Source organism: Macrobrachium nipponense, chromosome 45 (genome assembly GCF_015104395.2).
Source record: "Macrobrachium nipponense isolate FS-2020 chromosome 45, ASM1510439v2, whole genome shotgun sequence".
Taxonomy (NCBI): Eukaryota; Metazoa; Arthropoda; class Malacostraca; order Decapoda; family Palaemonidae; genus Macrobrachium; species Macrobrachium nipponense.
The window spans coordinates 13627783-13646111 of NC_061105.1; the positions used below are offsets into that span (position 1 = coordinate 13627783).

At 44.8% G+C, this 18329-nt stretch overlaps 1 protein-coding gene across 1 annotated transcript in view; it reads left to right on the top strand.

Annotated features, from left to right (window-relative positions):
• LOC135214170 (nuclear pore complex protein Nup160-like) overlaps positions 1–18329 on the top strand; it is a 60758-nt gene that overhangs the window by 19473 nt on the left and 22956 nt on the right. The window contains exons 5-8 of the mRNA XM_064248240.1: positions 6421–6517; positions 7506–7704; positions 8117–8301; positions 9079–9236. Coding sequence (XP_064104310.1) covers positions 6421–6517; positions 7506–7704; positions 8117–8301; positions 9079–9236 — 639 coding nt within the window. The remainder of the gene's footprint in view (positions 1–6420; positions 6518–7505; positions 7705–8116; positions 8302–9078; positions 9237–18329) is intronic.

The following is an 18329-nucleotide window of genomic DNA, read 5'->3' on the forward strand; positions in this document are numbered from 1 at the left end:
ACCGGGAACCATTCCAACAATAAATCCAGAAGTTTCCTGCCGTCGGAACCGGTAACACGGTTCCTCGTGGTTTGGAATTTGGATTTGATCATCATGGTTTTCTCCTTTTGGTGATGTACCTTGAGTTTACTGATCTTTTTGCTAGTGCTATAGTTATTTTGGTTTTGATATTGTTGTCCTTTTTAGGAATTATTTTGAATTCTTCACGATGTCTGACACCGGCTCTGTTCAGTATAGGGTGTGTAGTAGTGGGTGTAAGACTAGACTTCTTAAAGCTTCACTTGATCCTCATTCTACTTGTGTTAGTTGTAGGGGACGTGAATGTTCTTTTGAGAATACGTGTGAAGAATGTAAGTCTCTAACATCTCAGGAGTGGAAGGCACTGGGAAAGTATATGAGAAAGTTAGAAAAAGATAGAATCAGAAAGGCTTCACAGAGATCTTCTTCTAAGTTAGTGAGTAGCCAGGATATTCCTCTGAATTCTGTTAATCCTGTTCCTATTAACCCCGTAGTGGTTGCTCCTGCCCTCGAATCTGTATCTCCTGATCCCGATCCCGTGTCAGTATTACGAGCCGATATGGACTCGAAATTTGTCTCTTTCCTCACCACTATGCAGAAAATGGGTGAGACAGTGCAAGAAGTGGTAGTTAATGTGATAAATTACTTAGTGCAAGTGTAGTAGAGGAGGTGGTTGTTTGGCCCGTTTGTTCTCCTAGGCTCTTAGGTCCCCTGTTCCAAACTCCCCAGCTCCTGGGAGGAGGCATGCCGAAAACCGAAGGGAGGCGAGCGGGATCTGCTCCCGAGCAGCCGCCCCCTCAAGCAATCCTGTAGCCGTATCCCAGGATGCTGTCGCTCACCATTGGAAAGGTGTTGCGAGGAAGTGTTTTTCGTTAAGCGACTCTAGTTCAGATGTTTCCTCTTATAGAGGTTGGCGTAATAAGACTTCTAGACCGCTGAAAGGTCTCGCGATGTTTCGCCTGCTGCGGTTCCCAAGAAGGTGGCGGGCTGCCGAACCTTCTTGTAGTTTTTGGGAGGAGCCTGAAGCTTTTTCTCTGGCGGTTTCGATTTATCGCCCTTCTCTCATAGAAGTGGAGAAGCCGAACACCGCACAGTCCTTCGGAGCCTTCCTCCAGAGCCTCCACCTCAAGCGATAACTCTGCGGCTCCAGACGGTGTTTGTGGATCATCCTTCTACGCCTCCCGCGCCTTCTACGTCGGTGGATCCTCAACCTTTGTGTGTTTGAACGAGAATGAATGCCAAGTTAGGCAGTATCTTGGAGCTTTTTGGCAAGTCTCTTCGTCCCCGAATGCGCTTCCCGACCGCCTTACATCTTCCGCAGACTACTGTGCAGTCCTCTTTCGCAGGCTCCTTTGCAGTCGCCTCTTCAGGCTCAGACTCTCCATGTGACTCCTCTTCAGACGCCACTGCAGGCGCCTGGTTGGACTCCTTTCCTGACTCCGTCTATGGCGCCACGTCAGGCTCTCGCTCGAGCGCCACCTCAGCCGCCAGCTCAGCCGCATAGCAGCCGCCAGCTCAGCCACCCGGATTCGTCTCAGTACAGGCTCAGACGTCTTCTCCTGCTTTCTCACACCCTCCTCGGACACATCAGGGTGTGACTTCGCCGAACAGGATTCCTCTTCCGATGGAATGTTCGCCAGTTTCGTCGAAGGAACGCTTCGGATTTGGAGGAAGAAGGAGAAGGACTTACAGAAAAAGACAAGCATTTGTCGGGTATAAACTCCTTTTACGATCCTTCGTTGACAACTTTGGAGATTCTTTTGCGCCTTCCGTTCCAGTTTCTCCTAGTTCGCAGTGGAAAAAGGACAGTAAGCCTGACTCCTCGTCATCGTTCACGCGTCTCGTCCTCTCGATTTCGGCTAAGAAAGCTATCAAGAAAGTGAACGCTTGGCTTTTGGAGAAGAGGGAACAGGGGAAAAATTTTTTTTGTCTTCCCCCTTCGAGACTTTCGTCAAGGAGCCGTGTCTGGTATGACACTGGAGAAGTTTTTTCCCTGGGTGTGACTGCCTCCGCTCAGGGAGACTTTTCTAGTCTCGTGGACTCTTCCCGCAGAGCGCTTAATACTGCTAAGATTTTCTTTTCAACGAATGAACTGGATCATCTTTGCAAGAGAGTTTTCCGTGTTTTTCGAAGTTGTTAGCTTCCTGGATTGGGCCATTGCTTCGCTGGCCAGGAAAGTCAAGTCATTTGGACTTTCGGAGGAGCGTTTGAAGGATTTGCCTCGGTACTGGATTGTATCGATAAAGGCATCTGTGATGGAGCTTCGGAGCTTGCTGACATTTTTCGCCTCTGGAGTGTTGAAGAAGAGACAGCTTTGGTGCTCCTTCTTGTCGAAAGGGGTTTCATCGAACCAGAAGTCTGCCTTGCCTTCTCTCCTCCTTTGGACAAGAAACACCTTTTTCCGCAAGAGATTGTGAGCGAGATCGCTCAATCTTTAACACAGAAAGCGACCCAGGATCTTTTATCACAGTCAGTGAAGAAGCCCAGGAAGATAGCTCCGGTTCTTTCTGCTTCTCGGAGTGCTCCCTCCTCGGAAGCTCCTAAACCATTTCGAGGGAGAGCTCCCGTTCGAGTCTTTCTCCAGGTTTCGTGGGAGAGGTAGAGCCTCTTCTAAAACACTCCTCTCCATCAAGAAGTAGGCCCGTAGTCCTCCACAGAGCAGTAGGAGCCAGATTACACCTTTTCTGGCAGACCTTGGTTTCATCTCGGAGCGGATCCTTGGACGGTCCAGGTCCTGAAAGAAGGATACACCATTCCGTTCATCAAAGCACCCCCCTCTCACATAATTTCCTGTGAATTTGTCAGCCTACTCGGAGAACCTCCTGAAAAATTTGCCGCCCTCCATCAAGAAGTTTCTCGCCTTACTGGCAAAGAGGGCCATAGAGTTAGTGGACTCTCCGCAGGAACCAGGATTTACAATCGCCTTTTCCTGGTAAAGAAGGCCACGGGGGGTTGGAGACCGGTGTTGGACGTCAGTGCCCTGAACGTCTTTGTCCTGAAGACGAAGTTTTCTATGGAAACGACCCAATCGGTATTAGCAGCGCTTCATCCTGGAGATTGGATGGTTTCCATAGACCTTCGGGACGCAACTTATTTTTCATATTCGATTCATTCGGAATCGAGAAGATTCCTGAGATTCGTGTTCCAGGCCCCGCATTTATCAGTTCAGGGCCCTCTGCTTCGGCTGTCGACAGCTCCAGTGTTCACCAGAGTTCTGTCGTCAGTAGCAAAGTGGCTTCATCTGGACGGGATACGAATATCCATGTATCTAGACGATTGGCTTCTCAGGGCAAGGTCCAGACAGAAGTGTGTGGAGGACCATACAAAGACTTTAAGGATGACGGAAAGCCTAGGTTTGTTAGTACAAGGAAAAGTCATGTCTCACTCCTTCTCAGGAGATAGTTTTATTTAGGAGTGAGACTGAATTCAGTTCTTTTTCAGGCTTTTCCGTCTCTCCAAAGGATCGACTCTTGCCTGAACAAAATAGACGAAAATCTCGTCAGACAAACTTGCTCGGCGAATCAGTGGATGAGCCTTTTAGGAACCTTGGCTTCAATAGAGCAATTTGTAAGTCTGGGCAGGCTCAACATGAGACCACTTCAATTTTACTTGAAGCAGAAGTGGCAAAGGAAGAAGTTCCCAGACTCCTTCGTGTTCCCCATCTCGGAAGGAATCAAACAGGACCTCCTTTGGTGGAAATCAGAAGGAAGGCTAGAGGAAGCTTGTCTCTAAGCTAGTTGAGCCCCAACCTTACGCTTTTGTCAGACGCATCGGACAAAGGGTGGGGAGCTACTCTGGGGAGAAAGGAAGTGTCGGGTCTTTGGCAGATTCATCAGAGAAGCTGGCACATAAATCTAAAAGAGTTGAAGGCGATTCATTTGGCTCTAATGCACTTCAAGACAGAGGTAAGAGGGAAAGTAGTGCTGGTTCAAGCAGACAACACCACGGCTCTCTCTTACATAAAAAAACAGGGGGGGGACACAATTTATTCAAGGCTCGAAGAATGTAAAGGCGGACATTCTCAGCAGGAGAGGACAAGTCCTCTCCACAGAGTGGACGTTACATCCTCAAATATGCAAGAAGCTTTGGGGGATTTGAGGATGTCCTCAGTTGGATCTCTTCGCCACAAACAAGACAGCTCGTCTACCACTGTATTGCTCCCCAGTTCCAGACGAGGAGGCGTTTACAGTGGATGCCATGCTTCTGGACTGGTCAAATCTGGATCTGTATGCCTTTCCACCTTTCAAAATGCTAAGATTAGTTCTGGCAAAGTTCAGAGGTCATCAGAACGTCAGGATGACTCTGATAGCCCCCTTTTGGCCAGCCAGGGAATGGTTTCCGGATCTACTACTGCTGTTGACGGACTTTCCGAGAGAGTTACCGTTAAGGAAGGATCTACTCAGACAGCCCCACTTTCTGAGGTTCCATCACAACTTGTCCGCTCTTCGACTAGTCGCCTTCAGACTGTCGAGCATCTCCTCAGAAAGAGAGGATTTTCAAAGAGAGCTTCAAGGGCTACTTGCTAGACCCAGAAGAGAATCCTCTGATCGAGTGTACCAAGCTAAGTGGTCCAATTCAGAGCTTGGTGCAAAGAAGGAGGAATTTTGTCTTCTAAGACCTCTATAAGCTCAGTTAGCTAACTTCTTCTTTTTCTCCGTGAGAATAAGAAGCTTTCTACCCAGACGATTGAGGGGTTATAGAGCTATGTTTGTCTTCTGTTGTTCAGACATCGAGGATTAGACATTTCTAATAATCAACGACCTCTCAGACCTGATTCGTTATCCTTTTGATAACGGACCAAGACAAAGGAGTCAAGAAACAGTAGCTGGAACCTGGATGTAGTTTCTTTAATGGCTGATGGTTCAGATAGGATTCGTAATCGATCTCCGCTCTAGTTCTTTTTAGAGATCTGACTAGAAAGAACGACCTTTTTCTTTGGTGCTTTAGCATCAGCTAGAAGAATCAGTGAGCTGCATGCTATTGATAAGAGAGTTGGATTTGCTTAGGGCAATGCCATTTGCTCATCAATGCTGGGGTTTTTGGCTAAGAATGAAAATCCCTCACGTCCTTGGCCTCGTTCTTTCTCTATAAAGAACATTTCGGAGTTAGTGGGGCCTAATGAGCCTGAATGTCTTCTCTGTCCAGTGAGAGCACTTAGACCATTATGTGCAAAGGACCAAAGGTATAAGAGGTAAGAGTGATAACCTGTGGTGTTCAGTGAAAGATCCTTCTCGCCTCTTTCTAAAAATGCGGCTCTCCTTCTTTTTAAGGAATTTGATTTCTGAGGCACACGGACAATGTCAGGACTCAGATATCAAAGTGTTTAAAGTCAAAGCTCATGAAATTAGAGCAGTGTCTACGTCTATGGCCTTTAGACGTAATCTGTCTTTGAAAGACATTATTAAATCTACATATTGGAGAAGCAATTCTGTCTTCGCATCTCATTATCTGACAGATTTGCAAACCACATATGAAATTGCAGTACATTGGGCCATTCATTGTGACTGACACGGTATTGGGTTGAGGGAGAGAAGAAGGATGTATCCCATCCTCACTAACTTTTCTCCTTGATTATGTTTTTTGTATTTTTAAGGTTGTCTGAAGATACAGGGAGTTTTTTGAGTATCTTTCAGTCTTTTAATGTCTGGTGTATTTCTTAAACGGTTGTGGTGATCCCTCGTTTTTCATTGTATTTTGTGGTGATTTGTACTGCGCCCTGAGCAGGGGCATTATAGTCTTGTCCGTTACGGTCACGTCCTCAATGGCAAGTACTTATTATTGTGTCCGACGCACGGATCCATATATCCTGTCGGTACAATAAAGGCCAGCAGACTACAGAGGCAGTAACCACTGAGTCAGCGGTCTTTAAAGGTAAGGAACCTATATCTTCGGATAATTCCAACAGTTGGTATTTTAGCTGCCATTGTCCCACCACCTAAATGTGTCAATCAGCTATATGTAACCACCGGGTAAGTTATATAAGTGAAAATGACATTTTTATAATAATATAAAGTTTCACTTATACTTACCCGGTGGTTACATAACGAAGCCCGCCCTCCTCCCCTCATATGGACAGGTAGGCATGAAACTTCTGATTTATTGTTGGAATGGTTCCCGGTACCCGGTAGAGGGCGGGAGTAGAGGGATCACCTGTCAAACCTAATACTATTAGCGCTACCGCGAATTTCAAATTCTGCCGTGACGTCAGGAGACGACAGCTATATGTAACCACCGGGTAAGTATAAGTGAAACTTTATATTATTATTATAAAAATGTCATTTTCTGTCGGGGACGACGGAGTCTATAGCTAAGTATATATCTGGCAGGGAAGTTGAATGTATAAAAATTGTTAGTAGGTCAAATGAAATTTTTTTTTAATATGTTCTATGCTTTTTATTTCAGAGCATCAGAAGCAAACCTTATTCCATTCTGAGCGAGCTGACCTTTCAAACGTTAAAGGAGTATCACAATTTGCACATCTTGAACAGTAATTTAGCAGGTGAGTAAAATTTTCCATTTGGGATAAACGACTGTAATTTTTAGGTTTCCAGTTGATGAATAATGATTTTAAGACTTTTGGCTAATCACTTGCTGACTTCCTACCGCAATTAATTTCCCAAAATTGATTTTACTTAAGCCATCATTTTGGAACTGAAAAGTGTGCTTTATTGTAGTAATATGGTGATGTCAGTGGACATCATTGAAACCACAGAGAGTTCATCCGTGTTTTTTTACATGTTTTTGGCCTGCATCTTTTTTAACTAGAGATTAAAGCTGCCCCAATTGGAATATGTTTTCAGCTGTTATGTCTTCTTGTTTAACAACTGTATTGGTGTGTTTAATATCTGAGATTGGTTCTTTTCTCTTCAGCTTTGTTATGAAAGTCTTATTCATGATTGATATTGTGTAACTGATAAGGAGAAAATCTTTTTGAAATGGGAAATATTTTTTCTTTGGTTGGAAGGCACTCAAGGTGTGTGTTTTGTAAAATTGGTCGTTATTCACCACAATATTGGCTCTAATAAAATTTATATGACCTAGGTACAATGGCAGGTGTTTTCTTTCCTTCTTTCTCATCTTTTAGGTTTGTATTTTTCATTGTAACCTTGGTCAGATTTCTTTTGTATTTCTTCATTTCGTAGAATGATCAGTTATTAACTGTAAGAATGGTGCCAAATTTTGAAGTTCTTTTTATTTATTTATTTTTTTTATCATGAGGCCAAGCTTAATCTCATATATCGGCTCTTGTGATGTTTAATTCTTGACTTTTGGTGCTCTGTGTAACAGATTCTGTTGGCTGTTGGGTATGTTGAATGGAAGTGTATTAAGTTCATCTGTAATGGTCTTTGAGAATGACAAAAACTAAATCGTTTTGCCTTCCATAGTTGTTGTGAACTTCTGAAATAGCCATATGTAGGCAAAGTTTGTGAGGACCTTTGTACAAAAGGTGTGCTTTTAAATAAAAAAGGAACCATTTTTTATTTCAGGAGAGGGTCTTCCCCACACGGCAGCAACGCACTTGTTGTCTGGTGACTCGGGCAATGCTGTTTTCATCTTGGGACAGACAGGCGGGACACTGTTGGTTGTCAAGATGTACGACATGCCATTTTCTGTGTTTACTGAAACCATAAAAAATGCATCACTGATGAATAGGTTGTTCACAGGTTTTGTGCCTGGGATGTTCAGGTTAGTAATATTTTGGAGTTTTGAAAGATTTTGAGACGCTGTTTAGTGTCAACTTTAATATTGGGTACATGTTAAGCAGCCTTTTTGTTATTACGTAATCTTATTTTTGGCTAAAATTGTGTGAGTTCATCTTCAGTTGTATTCTTATCAAATACATTATGTGCATGGTATAGTAGATCTTTGATAATCCTTATTAGACTCACAGAATGAGTTTTTTTGTTGCAGTATTGATGTATGTGGCTGAATGTGTCAGAGTTTGTCTGTGTTCAAGTTTTTATTAATTAGATATATAATCAGTGTTATTACTTCAAGAAAATAAGCTGTGATTTAACATAAGGTTTGTCAGCCATAACAATTGTTGATGCATTAGTATCTGTCTCATAGAAACCGAAATTTCATGTTATCCTAACAGAGGTATGGAGGGTGCTGAAACAGTGACCAGTCTGGTAGTCCATGAGCTTGGTGGAGATGTCATTGCTATGGGGGTGTGTAGAGATGGCAAAATGCGTGCTTGGTCATGTTCAAAGCTCCAGTGTATTCTTGTTCATGACATTTTAGAAAATACGGCTGAAGCTGGGAGAAAACTGAATCCTGGAGGTTAGATAGTTTGTTCTTCATATATAGTGCATTTTCAGTGTTTAGAGGTCAATTCTGTATTTTGATACGATGGATATCCATATCGTGCCTTGTACTTTGTATAATCAAGAACACACCTGATAGAGTTCACAAAATACATTAATTGTCTTGACAAAAGTATAGAGAACATGTTCATATGTTCATGGTATCAAACCAGTGGGGTTGATAGTAGTTGAGAAACTTAAGACTCATGCCTCCTTAATGGTAAAGATTGGTTATGTAAAACATTCCATACAGACCAATGTAAAAGACTTAAGCAGGCTCATTGCTTTTGACAAAGAAAGCCAAATGATAATGATAAAGATTATTCACGATCATACAGTAATGTAGAGCAAACCAGCTAAGGACATTATTTTGCTTAAACAAGCTTTCAAAGGATAAAATGCTTATGTGTAAAAAACTGAAGCAGTAGAGAAAAGTAGAATTTTATGTGGAAGGAAATGAATAGAGTACCCATTACTGCGTGGATAAATGTATTGCAGTGAACCAACTTTTACCATCTATTTTTATACTACATAGGGAAGTATTGAAAACCTCTTCATTTGTGTGCCATGATACATAAACATTTTTTGTTCAGATTTTAGAGGCTAAATGCATTTCAATTATACAGTTGTTAGAATACCATCAGTAATTGTAGTGGTCAATTAAGGGTTATTGTTGCATTTGTTATTCAAGTACGGTAATTCTGCAGTAAGATTTTTGTGACCACATTTATTTATTAATATTCCTGAATTCCAGCTCAGCGGCACCAGATTCGCAGTTGCACACATGGGGAAGAGTTTACCTTAGGCGTTTACCTAAATTTTAATGAGAAACAACTAATTCTAATCTATCAACCAAGTATAAACAACGGCCAGTTAATTCTCAAGCACATCAAGACTGTATACCCACCACAAGTGAGTATTTATTTTGTTGATGGCTTCCCTTGTGAGAGTTGAGTATGGTAACTCTTTGGTCTGAGTTTATAATGATTATTATGAGATTTTAGGGGCCATGTCAATAGTTGTTGTGTAATATCAGGACATAAGGTTTTTTTTTATATATATATACTTAGGAAACCTACCGGTAGGTTTTATAGAAGGTTGAGAGTGCTGGCTTCTCTGACAGTCTAACTTCTGTCTTTAGAATTTAGTTGTCATCTTCTTGCAAAGTAAAATTTTGGAATAAAGACAATTCATACTTGCCTATCTCATCCCAAAGACTACAGAGAGTATTCTTTCTTAGATGTATAATTCACAAGAAAGCTTTTATCCCATATTCAAATGTATGCAATGAAACCAGACATCCATGAAACTACTTCCAACAAAACATTTATGCGGTGAATGCAAAAGCAAAATGGCTGAGGGTACTTAAGGGGCACATTCTTTTGGTGTGTTGTCAACATTAACTTTTCTCCTCTCCAAGTTTTATCTTGTGAATGGGGCAGAGCCTCTAGGGTTTCTTCCACTGATAAATAATTTTCATACAATCAACTTACCTGTCAGATATATACATAGCTAAGACTCCGTCGTCCCCGACAGAAATTCAAATTTCGCGCCACTCGCTACAGGTAGGTCAGGTGATCTACCGGCCTGCCCTGGGCGGCAGGACTAGGAACCATCCCCGTTTTCTATCATATTTTCTCTGTCGCCGGTGGTATCAACATTGTTGTTATTACCTCCTGACTTAGATTCATTTTTCATCCTTTGATCATCGTTTTTCGGCTTTTTGGTGACGTATTTGGATCGTGTTTTGGCATTCGCTACAGTGGACTGTTTTTTTGGAATAACTCTTTTGGATTTTTCTCAGTATGTCTGATTCTAATGTGAGTGTGAGAATGTGTGTGAATGTAGGCTGCAGGGTGAGGATACCGAAAGCTTCGGTTGATCCTCACACTGTATGCCGTAAATGTAGGGGGTTTCAGTGTTCTGCTATTAATACTTGTAAGGAATGCGAGGGATTGAATGCAGAAGAGTGGAAGACTTTGACTTCTTATTTGAAGAAGTTAGAGAGGGATAGAAATTAGACGATTGAAAGGTGTGAGTTCAAGGCCTATTGAGCCTTTCACTGATAATTCTAATCCTACTGATGTAGATTCTCCCTATGTATCTCATTCTCAGAGTGCTTTTTCGGATTCGGCATCGGAAATCGCCAATCTGAAAGCTACAATTAGAGACATGAAGTCCAAGATGGCTGACTTCAAAGGTAAGGCTAGTGAAAGTGAGCATTACAGTGAAGTGAGTTCTCCCAGTGTTTGTGGAGGGGGGCGTTTGATCGTCCCTGCGACGCTCCCAGGCCTAGACCTCTTCCAAGCTCACATAAGCCCAGAGGAGAAGGAAAGTCGAAAGCCTTAAGGAGGTTGTGGGGCAATCCCCAACGGTCAGACGTCCCCTTTCATGCTAGCTCTGCTTCGTGGCAGGCGGCTCAAGGGCGCTATAGAAAAAGCGTCCTTCGCGAGTGTTTCTCGTCCTCTCCCTCTCCCTCACCTAAACGAGGGTGGAAGGAATCGAACTTGTCGAGACCGCTGAAGCGTCATATGAAGACCTGACATAGATTCTAGTCCAGAGCGTTTCTCAGATGACGTCCGTCTTCTAGCAAGAAAGCGAAGGGGGCGTCAGGCGTCACCTGAAGTGTACGCGGAAGTACCCTTTCCTTCTTCTCCCCCGAGTGATGACGAAAGACGTCATGCACTGGACGTGGGAGAAGCGTCAAGAAAGATCATTATGGCAGTTCAAGAGCAACTGTCATCTCTAGTGGGAGTTTTAGCGCCACGTCGGAAGGACGTGACGCTTCCAATTAAGAAGTTTCGTCCTCTCTCACCTGTTCAACGAGAAGCGTCATACAGACGGGAAACGGCTAAACGTCTTACAGAAGCGTCTAGTTCGAGAGCGAGAACAGGTGCTTACGAGAGTTTCGTAACGCCAGAGAGACGTAAGACGTCTTTTAGACGCGAAGCGTCATTGGAAACGGAGCATAGACATGACGCTCCGTCCAATATTATGACGCCAAGTAGGACGCCTTTGGAGAGCGGAGCGTCTTCCAAGCGCGAAGCGTCATCGAGACGTCAGCAAAAAGACGTCATCCATGACGCTTGGCGAACGGGAAGCGTCATGTAAGCGTGAAGCGTCTTCTAAAATTCTAGAGAAGCCGAAGCTTATGACGCCTTCCAAGACTATTAGAGCGGGGAAAGAGGAAGGATTATCATTCCCTTAGCCCCTCTCCTATTAGGAGTTTGTCTCCTCAAGAAGAAGAACGTTCGGAAAGGAGAGCGGAGACGCATGTAGATCCCGAGTTAGAGGAAAACTCGGATGACGAATATAGTGGAAGAGAAGGTCTGTCTAACTATAAGGTGTTGACTACCCTACTTCTTGAGGAGTACGGAGACGAGTTGACGCCTGCCGCTCCTCCTTCTCCGCGCTCGCTCTTTTCCAGTGCTAAGACGAAGAAGCCTTCGTCTTTTCTCAAAATGAAACCCACCATATCGATGAAGAGAGCATTACATTCCTTAGACTCTTGGATGAAGTCTAAGAAAGACTTAGTGAGGACAGTCTTCTGCATGCCTCCAGCAAGATTAGCTGGGAAAAGAGGCATTTGGTATCAGACGGGAGAGAATATGGGTATTGCTCTCCCTTCTACAACCGAAACAGATTTTTCGACTTTGTTTGACGCTTCACGGCGTCAAAGTCTCAATTCTGCACGGATTACGTGGGGAATTTCGGAACTGGATCATCTCCTCAAGGGACTCTTTCGTGTATTGGAAGTTTTCATACATTCAACTTACCTGTCAGATATATACATAGCTATAGACTCCGTCGTTCCTGACAGAATTTCAAATTTCGCGGCACTCGCTACAGGTAGGTCAGGTGATCTACCGCCCTGCTCTGGGTGGCAGGACTAGGAACTATTTCCGTTTTCTAATCAGATTCTCTCTGTCGCCGGCTGTATCAACATTGTTGTTACTTCCTCCTGACTAGAATTCGTTTTTCGCAAAGCTTTTGATCATCTCTCGCTGATATTTGTGACGTACTTGGATCGTTGTTTGGCATCGCTATCGTGGACTGTTTTTTTGGACTTGGTTTTTGGAATTTGTGAATATGTCTGATTCTAGTGTTAGTTTCAGAGTGTGTGTGAATGAGGGCTGTAAGGTGAGGATTCCGAAAGCTTCGGTAGATCCTCACACTATTTGTAGGGGGTGTAGAATGGTTGAATGTTCGATTGAGAATACGTGTAACGAGTGTGAGAAACTGAGCACAAGAGTGGAAGAATCTAACTTCTTACTTGAAGAAGTTAGAGAAAGATAGAGAGAGGAAGGCGGCTTATAAAACCCGCAGAATGTCTGCCTCTCATGATTTACTATCTAGCTCTGTAGCTTCTTCCTATGATAATCATGACCATTCTGTTTCAGCCCGTTCACAAATTGCTAATCCCTCTAGTTCTGCTTCGGAAATAGCAGAACTTAGAGCTTCCCTTCAGAAAATGCAGGAAAAAGTCGCAGCATTGGAAGGTAAGGAAAGTGAATGTGGTATGTGATTATTGTCCCCAGTGTAGTGGAGGGGGCGTCTGGTCGTCTCTCTGCGACGCTCCCAGGCCTAGACCTCTTCCAAGCTCCCTGGCCCGGAGGAGAAGGAAAGTCGAAAGCCGTACGGGGGTTGTGGAGAATCCCCAACGATCAGGGCTCCCTTCGGCAGAATCGATCGTATCGACTGCCAAGGACCGCTATAGGAAAAGCGTCCTTCGAGAGTGCTTTTCCGTCGTCTAGTTCGCCTTCTCCGAGAAGAGGATGGAAGGAGTCGATTCTTCCCGTCCTTGAAGAGGAGTATGAAAGAGCATGAGCTAATTCGAGTCCCGAGCGCTTCTCGGAAGGAGGAGCGCCTTCGGTAATAAAGAAGGCGAGAATACATTCAGACTCTGGGTCTGGAAGGGATCCTAGAGCGCCTTCCAGATCTCCCTCTCCTAATTCGGAAGATTCCTCAACCAGGAAAATTTTGAAGAATATGCAAGAGCAATTAGCCTTGTTAGTAGGAACTCGTTATAAGGAGCCTACTCGTAAGAAGGATGATAGGCTTCCTATTAAAAGATCTAAATACCGATCTCCTGTCGGGCGCGACGCACCCTTCAGGGGAGTTGTCGCACAAGCGGCCATCTCTGGGGGGAGCAATGCGTTAGACAGGAGAGAAGTAAGAAAGGAAGTTACTCCTGTCAAGAGTAAGGCGCCAAACAGAAGCCAGGCTCCGAGTAGGCGCAACGAGCCAGTACAACATTCAAGATCTTCAATCAAGCGCCAAGAGTTAGCTGAAGAGGAAGATCCTGTTAGGAGTAGAGCGCTTGTGAGACGGAAAGCGCCTACCGGAATCAATACTCCTACTAAACATCAGACGAGCATTCTAAGGATCAGGAGTATTTGGAACGACGTGCTCCTACCAGGCGCCAGGAGTCATCGGACCTAGATACTCCTCCCAGGCGCCAGGAGTATTCTGAACTGAATACTCCTCCCAGGCGCCAGGAGTATTCCGAAGCTTATACTCCTCCCAGGCGCCAGGAGTACTCTGGACTTAATACTCCTCCCAGGCGCCAGGAGTATTCCGAAGCTTATACTCCTCCCAGGCGCCAGGAGTATTCTGAACTTAATACTCCTACCACGCGCCAGGAGTATTCTGAACAAAATGCGCCTACTAGAAGCCAGGAGTATTCGAGGCGCTCTGCGCCTGCCAAGCAAAGCGCCAGGAGTATTCCAAACACGTTACTCCTCCAGGCGAGATACTCCTGCTGTACACCAGGCGCATTCCTCGTATGAAGAGCCTGACACTCGTAAGAGAGTAAGAGAAGAGTCAGAAGAAAGAAGAGAGCCTTCTCCTTCCGAGCCTATCAACCAGAAGATGCCTCGGAGGACGAAATGAAGGAAGGATCTTCGAATTATAAAGTTCTTTCGTCCCTTCTATTGGAGGAATATGGAGACTCTTTGACGCCAGCTGCTCCCCCTTCTCCACGCTCTCAGTTTTCGAGCACGAAAACACACAAGTCTTCCTCTTTGTCCTTAAAATGAAGCCTGCTATATCTATGAGGAGGGCTCTACAATCTCTTGACTCCTGGTTCAAGAAGAAGAAGGAGTTAGGAAGGACGGTCTTTTGTATGCCTCCCGCTAAACTTACAGGGAGGAGAGGCATTTGGTACGAAACGGGAGAGGATATGGGATTGTCTCTGTCTGTTTCAGCTGAATCAGACTTCTCGAGTTTTGGTGGATTCGTTCGAGAAGGCACGCCTTGAATGCAGCGAAGGTAACATGGGGGCTTTCGGAAAACGGACCACCTCCTCAAGGGACTTTTTCACACTTTAGAAGTTTTTAACTTCTTAGATGGTCCCTTGGGGTTCTGGCCAAGAAATCTCAGGAAAAGGAACAACTCGACCCAGAAACCCTAAATTGCATCCTCGCCTGCATTGATAAGGCTGTTCAGATGGATCGGCTGAGGTATGCTCCCTCTTTGGTGCAGGAGTTTTAAAGAAGAGGGCGGTTCACAGTGCTTTCCTCACGAAGGCCGTCTCTCCTTCGCCAGAGAGCCTTCCTTGTTTTTTGCGCCTCTCTCTGAACACCTTTTTCCCTCGCAGTTGTGAAGGACATCGCGCATTCTCTGACTGAAAGGCCACCCAGGATCTCCTTAGACAATCCTCAAGGAAGAATAGGCCTGTGGCTAGTGAGGAAAAGAAAGTGGCTCGCCCAGCTCAGCAGCAGCCCTTTCGAGGAGGTCTTCCAACTAGATCGATCGCCAGAAGGAAGTCAACCGAAAAGAGGGGCAGGTCTTCCTTCCGTCCCTTTAAGAAAGGGAAGTGAGAATTCTGTCCTCCAGACACCCGTAGGAGCCAGGTTACATTCTTTTGCGAAAGCCTGGGAAGACATAGGAGCGAATCCTTGGACGATGTCGATTATCAAGAAGGGGTATCGCATCCCATTCAAGGACATTCCTCCCTTGACAACATCACCGAGGGAATTGTCCGCCAGATACAGGGACCCTGTTCTGATGGATACTCTTCGTCAGATGGTGGAGCAGAGTGGGACAAAAGAGCAATAGAGCTAGTGCTGGATTGCAACTCCCCGGGGTTTTACAATCGCTTGTTTCTTGTAGCAAAAGCCTCGGGGGGATGGAGACCGGTTCTGGACGTAAGTGCGCTGAACAAATTTGTCGAACAACAGAAGTTCAGCATGGAAACGTCTGCTTCAGTCCTTGCAGCACTGCGGCAAGGGGATTGGATGGCGTCCCTAGACCTTCAGGACGCATACTTCCACATCCCGATCCACCATTCGTCGAGGAAGTACCTTCGATTTATGTTCGAAGGAAGAATCTATCAGTTCAGGGCCCTGTGTTTCGGCCTGTCCACGGCTCCTCAAGTCTTCACAGACGTGATGAAAAATGTAGCAAGACACTTACATTTGAAAGGGATAAACGTCTCCCTGTACCTGGACGACTGGCTCATCAGAGCCAGGTCGAAAAAGCAGTGTTTGGAGGACCTGTCAACAACACTGGAATTGACAAAATCATTGGGATTGATCGTGAACCTCGAGAAGTCTCAGATGATCCCCAGCCAGAACGTGGTTTATCTGGGGATTCAGATGGATTCTCGGGGTTTTCGAGTTTTTCCATCTCAAGAGAGAATAAAGAAAGGCTGTGCCACAGTATCGAACTTTTCTAGGGAAAGAGCGCACTTCAGCGAGGGAAATGGCTGAGCCTTCTGGGAACCCTTTCCTCGCTCGAACAGTTCTTTCTCCTAGGAAGATTACATCTTCGACCGCTTCAGTTCTTCCTAAGAAGAAGTTGGAGTTGGAAGACAGGTCAGCTCTCGGACACGTTTCCAATCTCGGAAGAAATAAAACATCATTGAAGTGGTGGCTGATTCCATTAAAGGAAACAAAGGAGTGTCCCTGCAAGTACGGAACCCAAGCCTGACATTGTTTTCAGACGCCTCGGAGGCGGGCTGGGGTGCAACATTGGGATCCAAAGAAGTGTCGGGCACCTGGTCGGCAGAACAGGTGTCATGGCACATAAATTGCAAGGAGCTCTTAGCAATTCACCTGGCGCTAAAGAGCTTCGAACACATAGTCAGAGGCAAAGTCGTACAGATAAATTCAGACAATACGACAGCTCTGGCTTATGTCAAGAAACAAGGAGGGACGCACTCTTTTGCTCTGTACGAGCTGGCAAGGGATCTACTGATTTGGGCGAACCAAAGGAAGGTAGTTCTTCTAACAAGGTTTGTCAAGGGGAGAGGAATGTGAGAGCGGACAGATTGAGCAGGAGATTCCAGGTCCTTCCCACAGAATGGACACTCCACTCAGAAGTCTGTCAGAGCCTTTGGCTCCTTTGGGGGAAGCCTCAAATAGATCTTTTCGCCACATTCCTCTCCAAAAGGATAGAAACATTTTGTGCCCTGGTGGAGGATCCCCGGGCTTATGCAACAGACGCCTTTCTCCTGGACTGGTCAGGGATAGACGTTTACGCTTTTCCCCCGTTCAAGATACTGGGGGAAGTAGTCAGAAAATTCGTGGCATCCGAAGGAACCAAGATGACTCTGATCGCTCCGTATTGGCCAGCTCAAATTTGGTTCACAGAGGTGATGGAATGGACAGTGGACTTCCCCAGATCTCTTCCAAACAGAATAGATCTGCTCAAACAACCCCACTTCGAGAGGTACCATCAAAATCTACCCGCTCTTGCTCTGACTGCCTTTCGACTATCGAAAGACTTGTCAGAGCGAGAGGGTTTTCTCGCCAGGCAGCAAACGCAATTGCTAGAGCCCGCAGATCATCTACTAGGCGAGTGTACCAATCGAAGTGGGAAGTTTTCAGAAACTGGTGTAGGTCGAAGAAGCTGTCCTCTTCCAGTACCTCTGTGACCGAAATTGCAGATTTCCTTCTGTTTCTTAGACAAAAGTCGCATCTCTCGGTACCGACTATTAAGGGGTACAGGAGTATGCTTTCAGCAGTCTTTAGAAACAGAGGATTAGATCTAACGAATGATAAGGATTTGCACGACCTCATTCGTTCCTTCGAAACATCTAAATCACTTGAACCTAAGGTTCCAAGCTGGAACTTAGATGTGGTTCTTAAATTTCTATCATCAGATGAATTCGAACCACTTCACACTGCTTCGTTTCGTAACATCACTAGAAAGTGTTTGTTTTGATGTCTCTTGCAACGGCAAAAAGAATCAGTGAGTTGCACGCCCTTGAATCAAGAGTTGGCTTCAAAGGAGACTCTGCAATTTGTTCATTTCAGTCCCTTTTTCTGGCCAAAAATGAAAACCCTTCGAATCCCTGGCCCAGGAGCTTCGAAGTGAAAGGACTTTCTAGTTTGGTGGGCAGAGAGGCAGAAAGATCCCTTTGCCCAGTTAGAGCTCTAAAATTTTATCTGGACAGGAAGAAGCAGTTGGGGGGTTCGCATAAAGGTCTTTGGTGCTCAGTGAAAGACCCCAAGAGAGCAATGTCCAAGAACGCATTAGCCTTCTTTGTTAGAAGTGTTATCACAGAAGCTCATAGAATTGTCCAGATGATTCTTTTAATCTTTTAAGAGTGAGAGCCCACGAAGTTAGAGCAATCGCAACCTCTGTGGCGTTCCAAAGAAATATGTCACTAAAGAACATTTTGGACGCAACTTATTGGAGATGCAACTCTGTGTTTGCATCCCATTATTTAAAAGACGTGCGAGTTACGTATGATAAATGTTTTTCTTTAGGTCCGTTTGTGTCAGCACAGACGGTTCTGGGTAAAGGAGAAAGCACCAATCCTTAAATTATGTACGTAACCCTCTTGTCGGATGTGTTCTCGGGTTTTCGGTGTATGGGAGTGTCAGTTGTCGCACAGGCGGCCTTCACTTCTCTTCATTTGAAAATCGAGTGACATCTGACTATTAGAGGGGTACAAAAATTTTGTTATTTTTGTATGTATGAGTTTCGAGTTTGTGGTTGTTTGCTAAGAGTTTGGGGATAACTCTAGGCAATCTTAGAACTAACACGGGTTAGGAT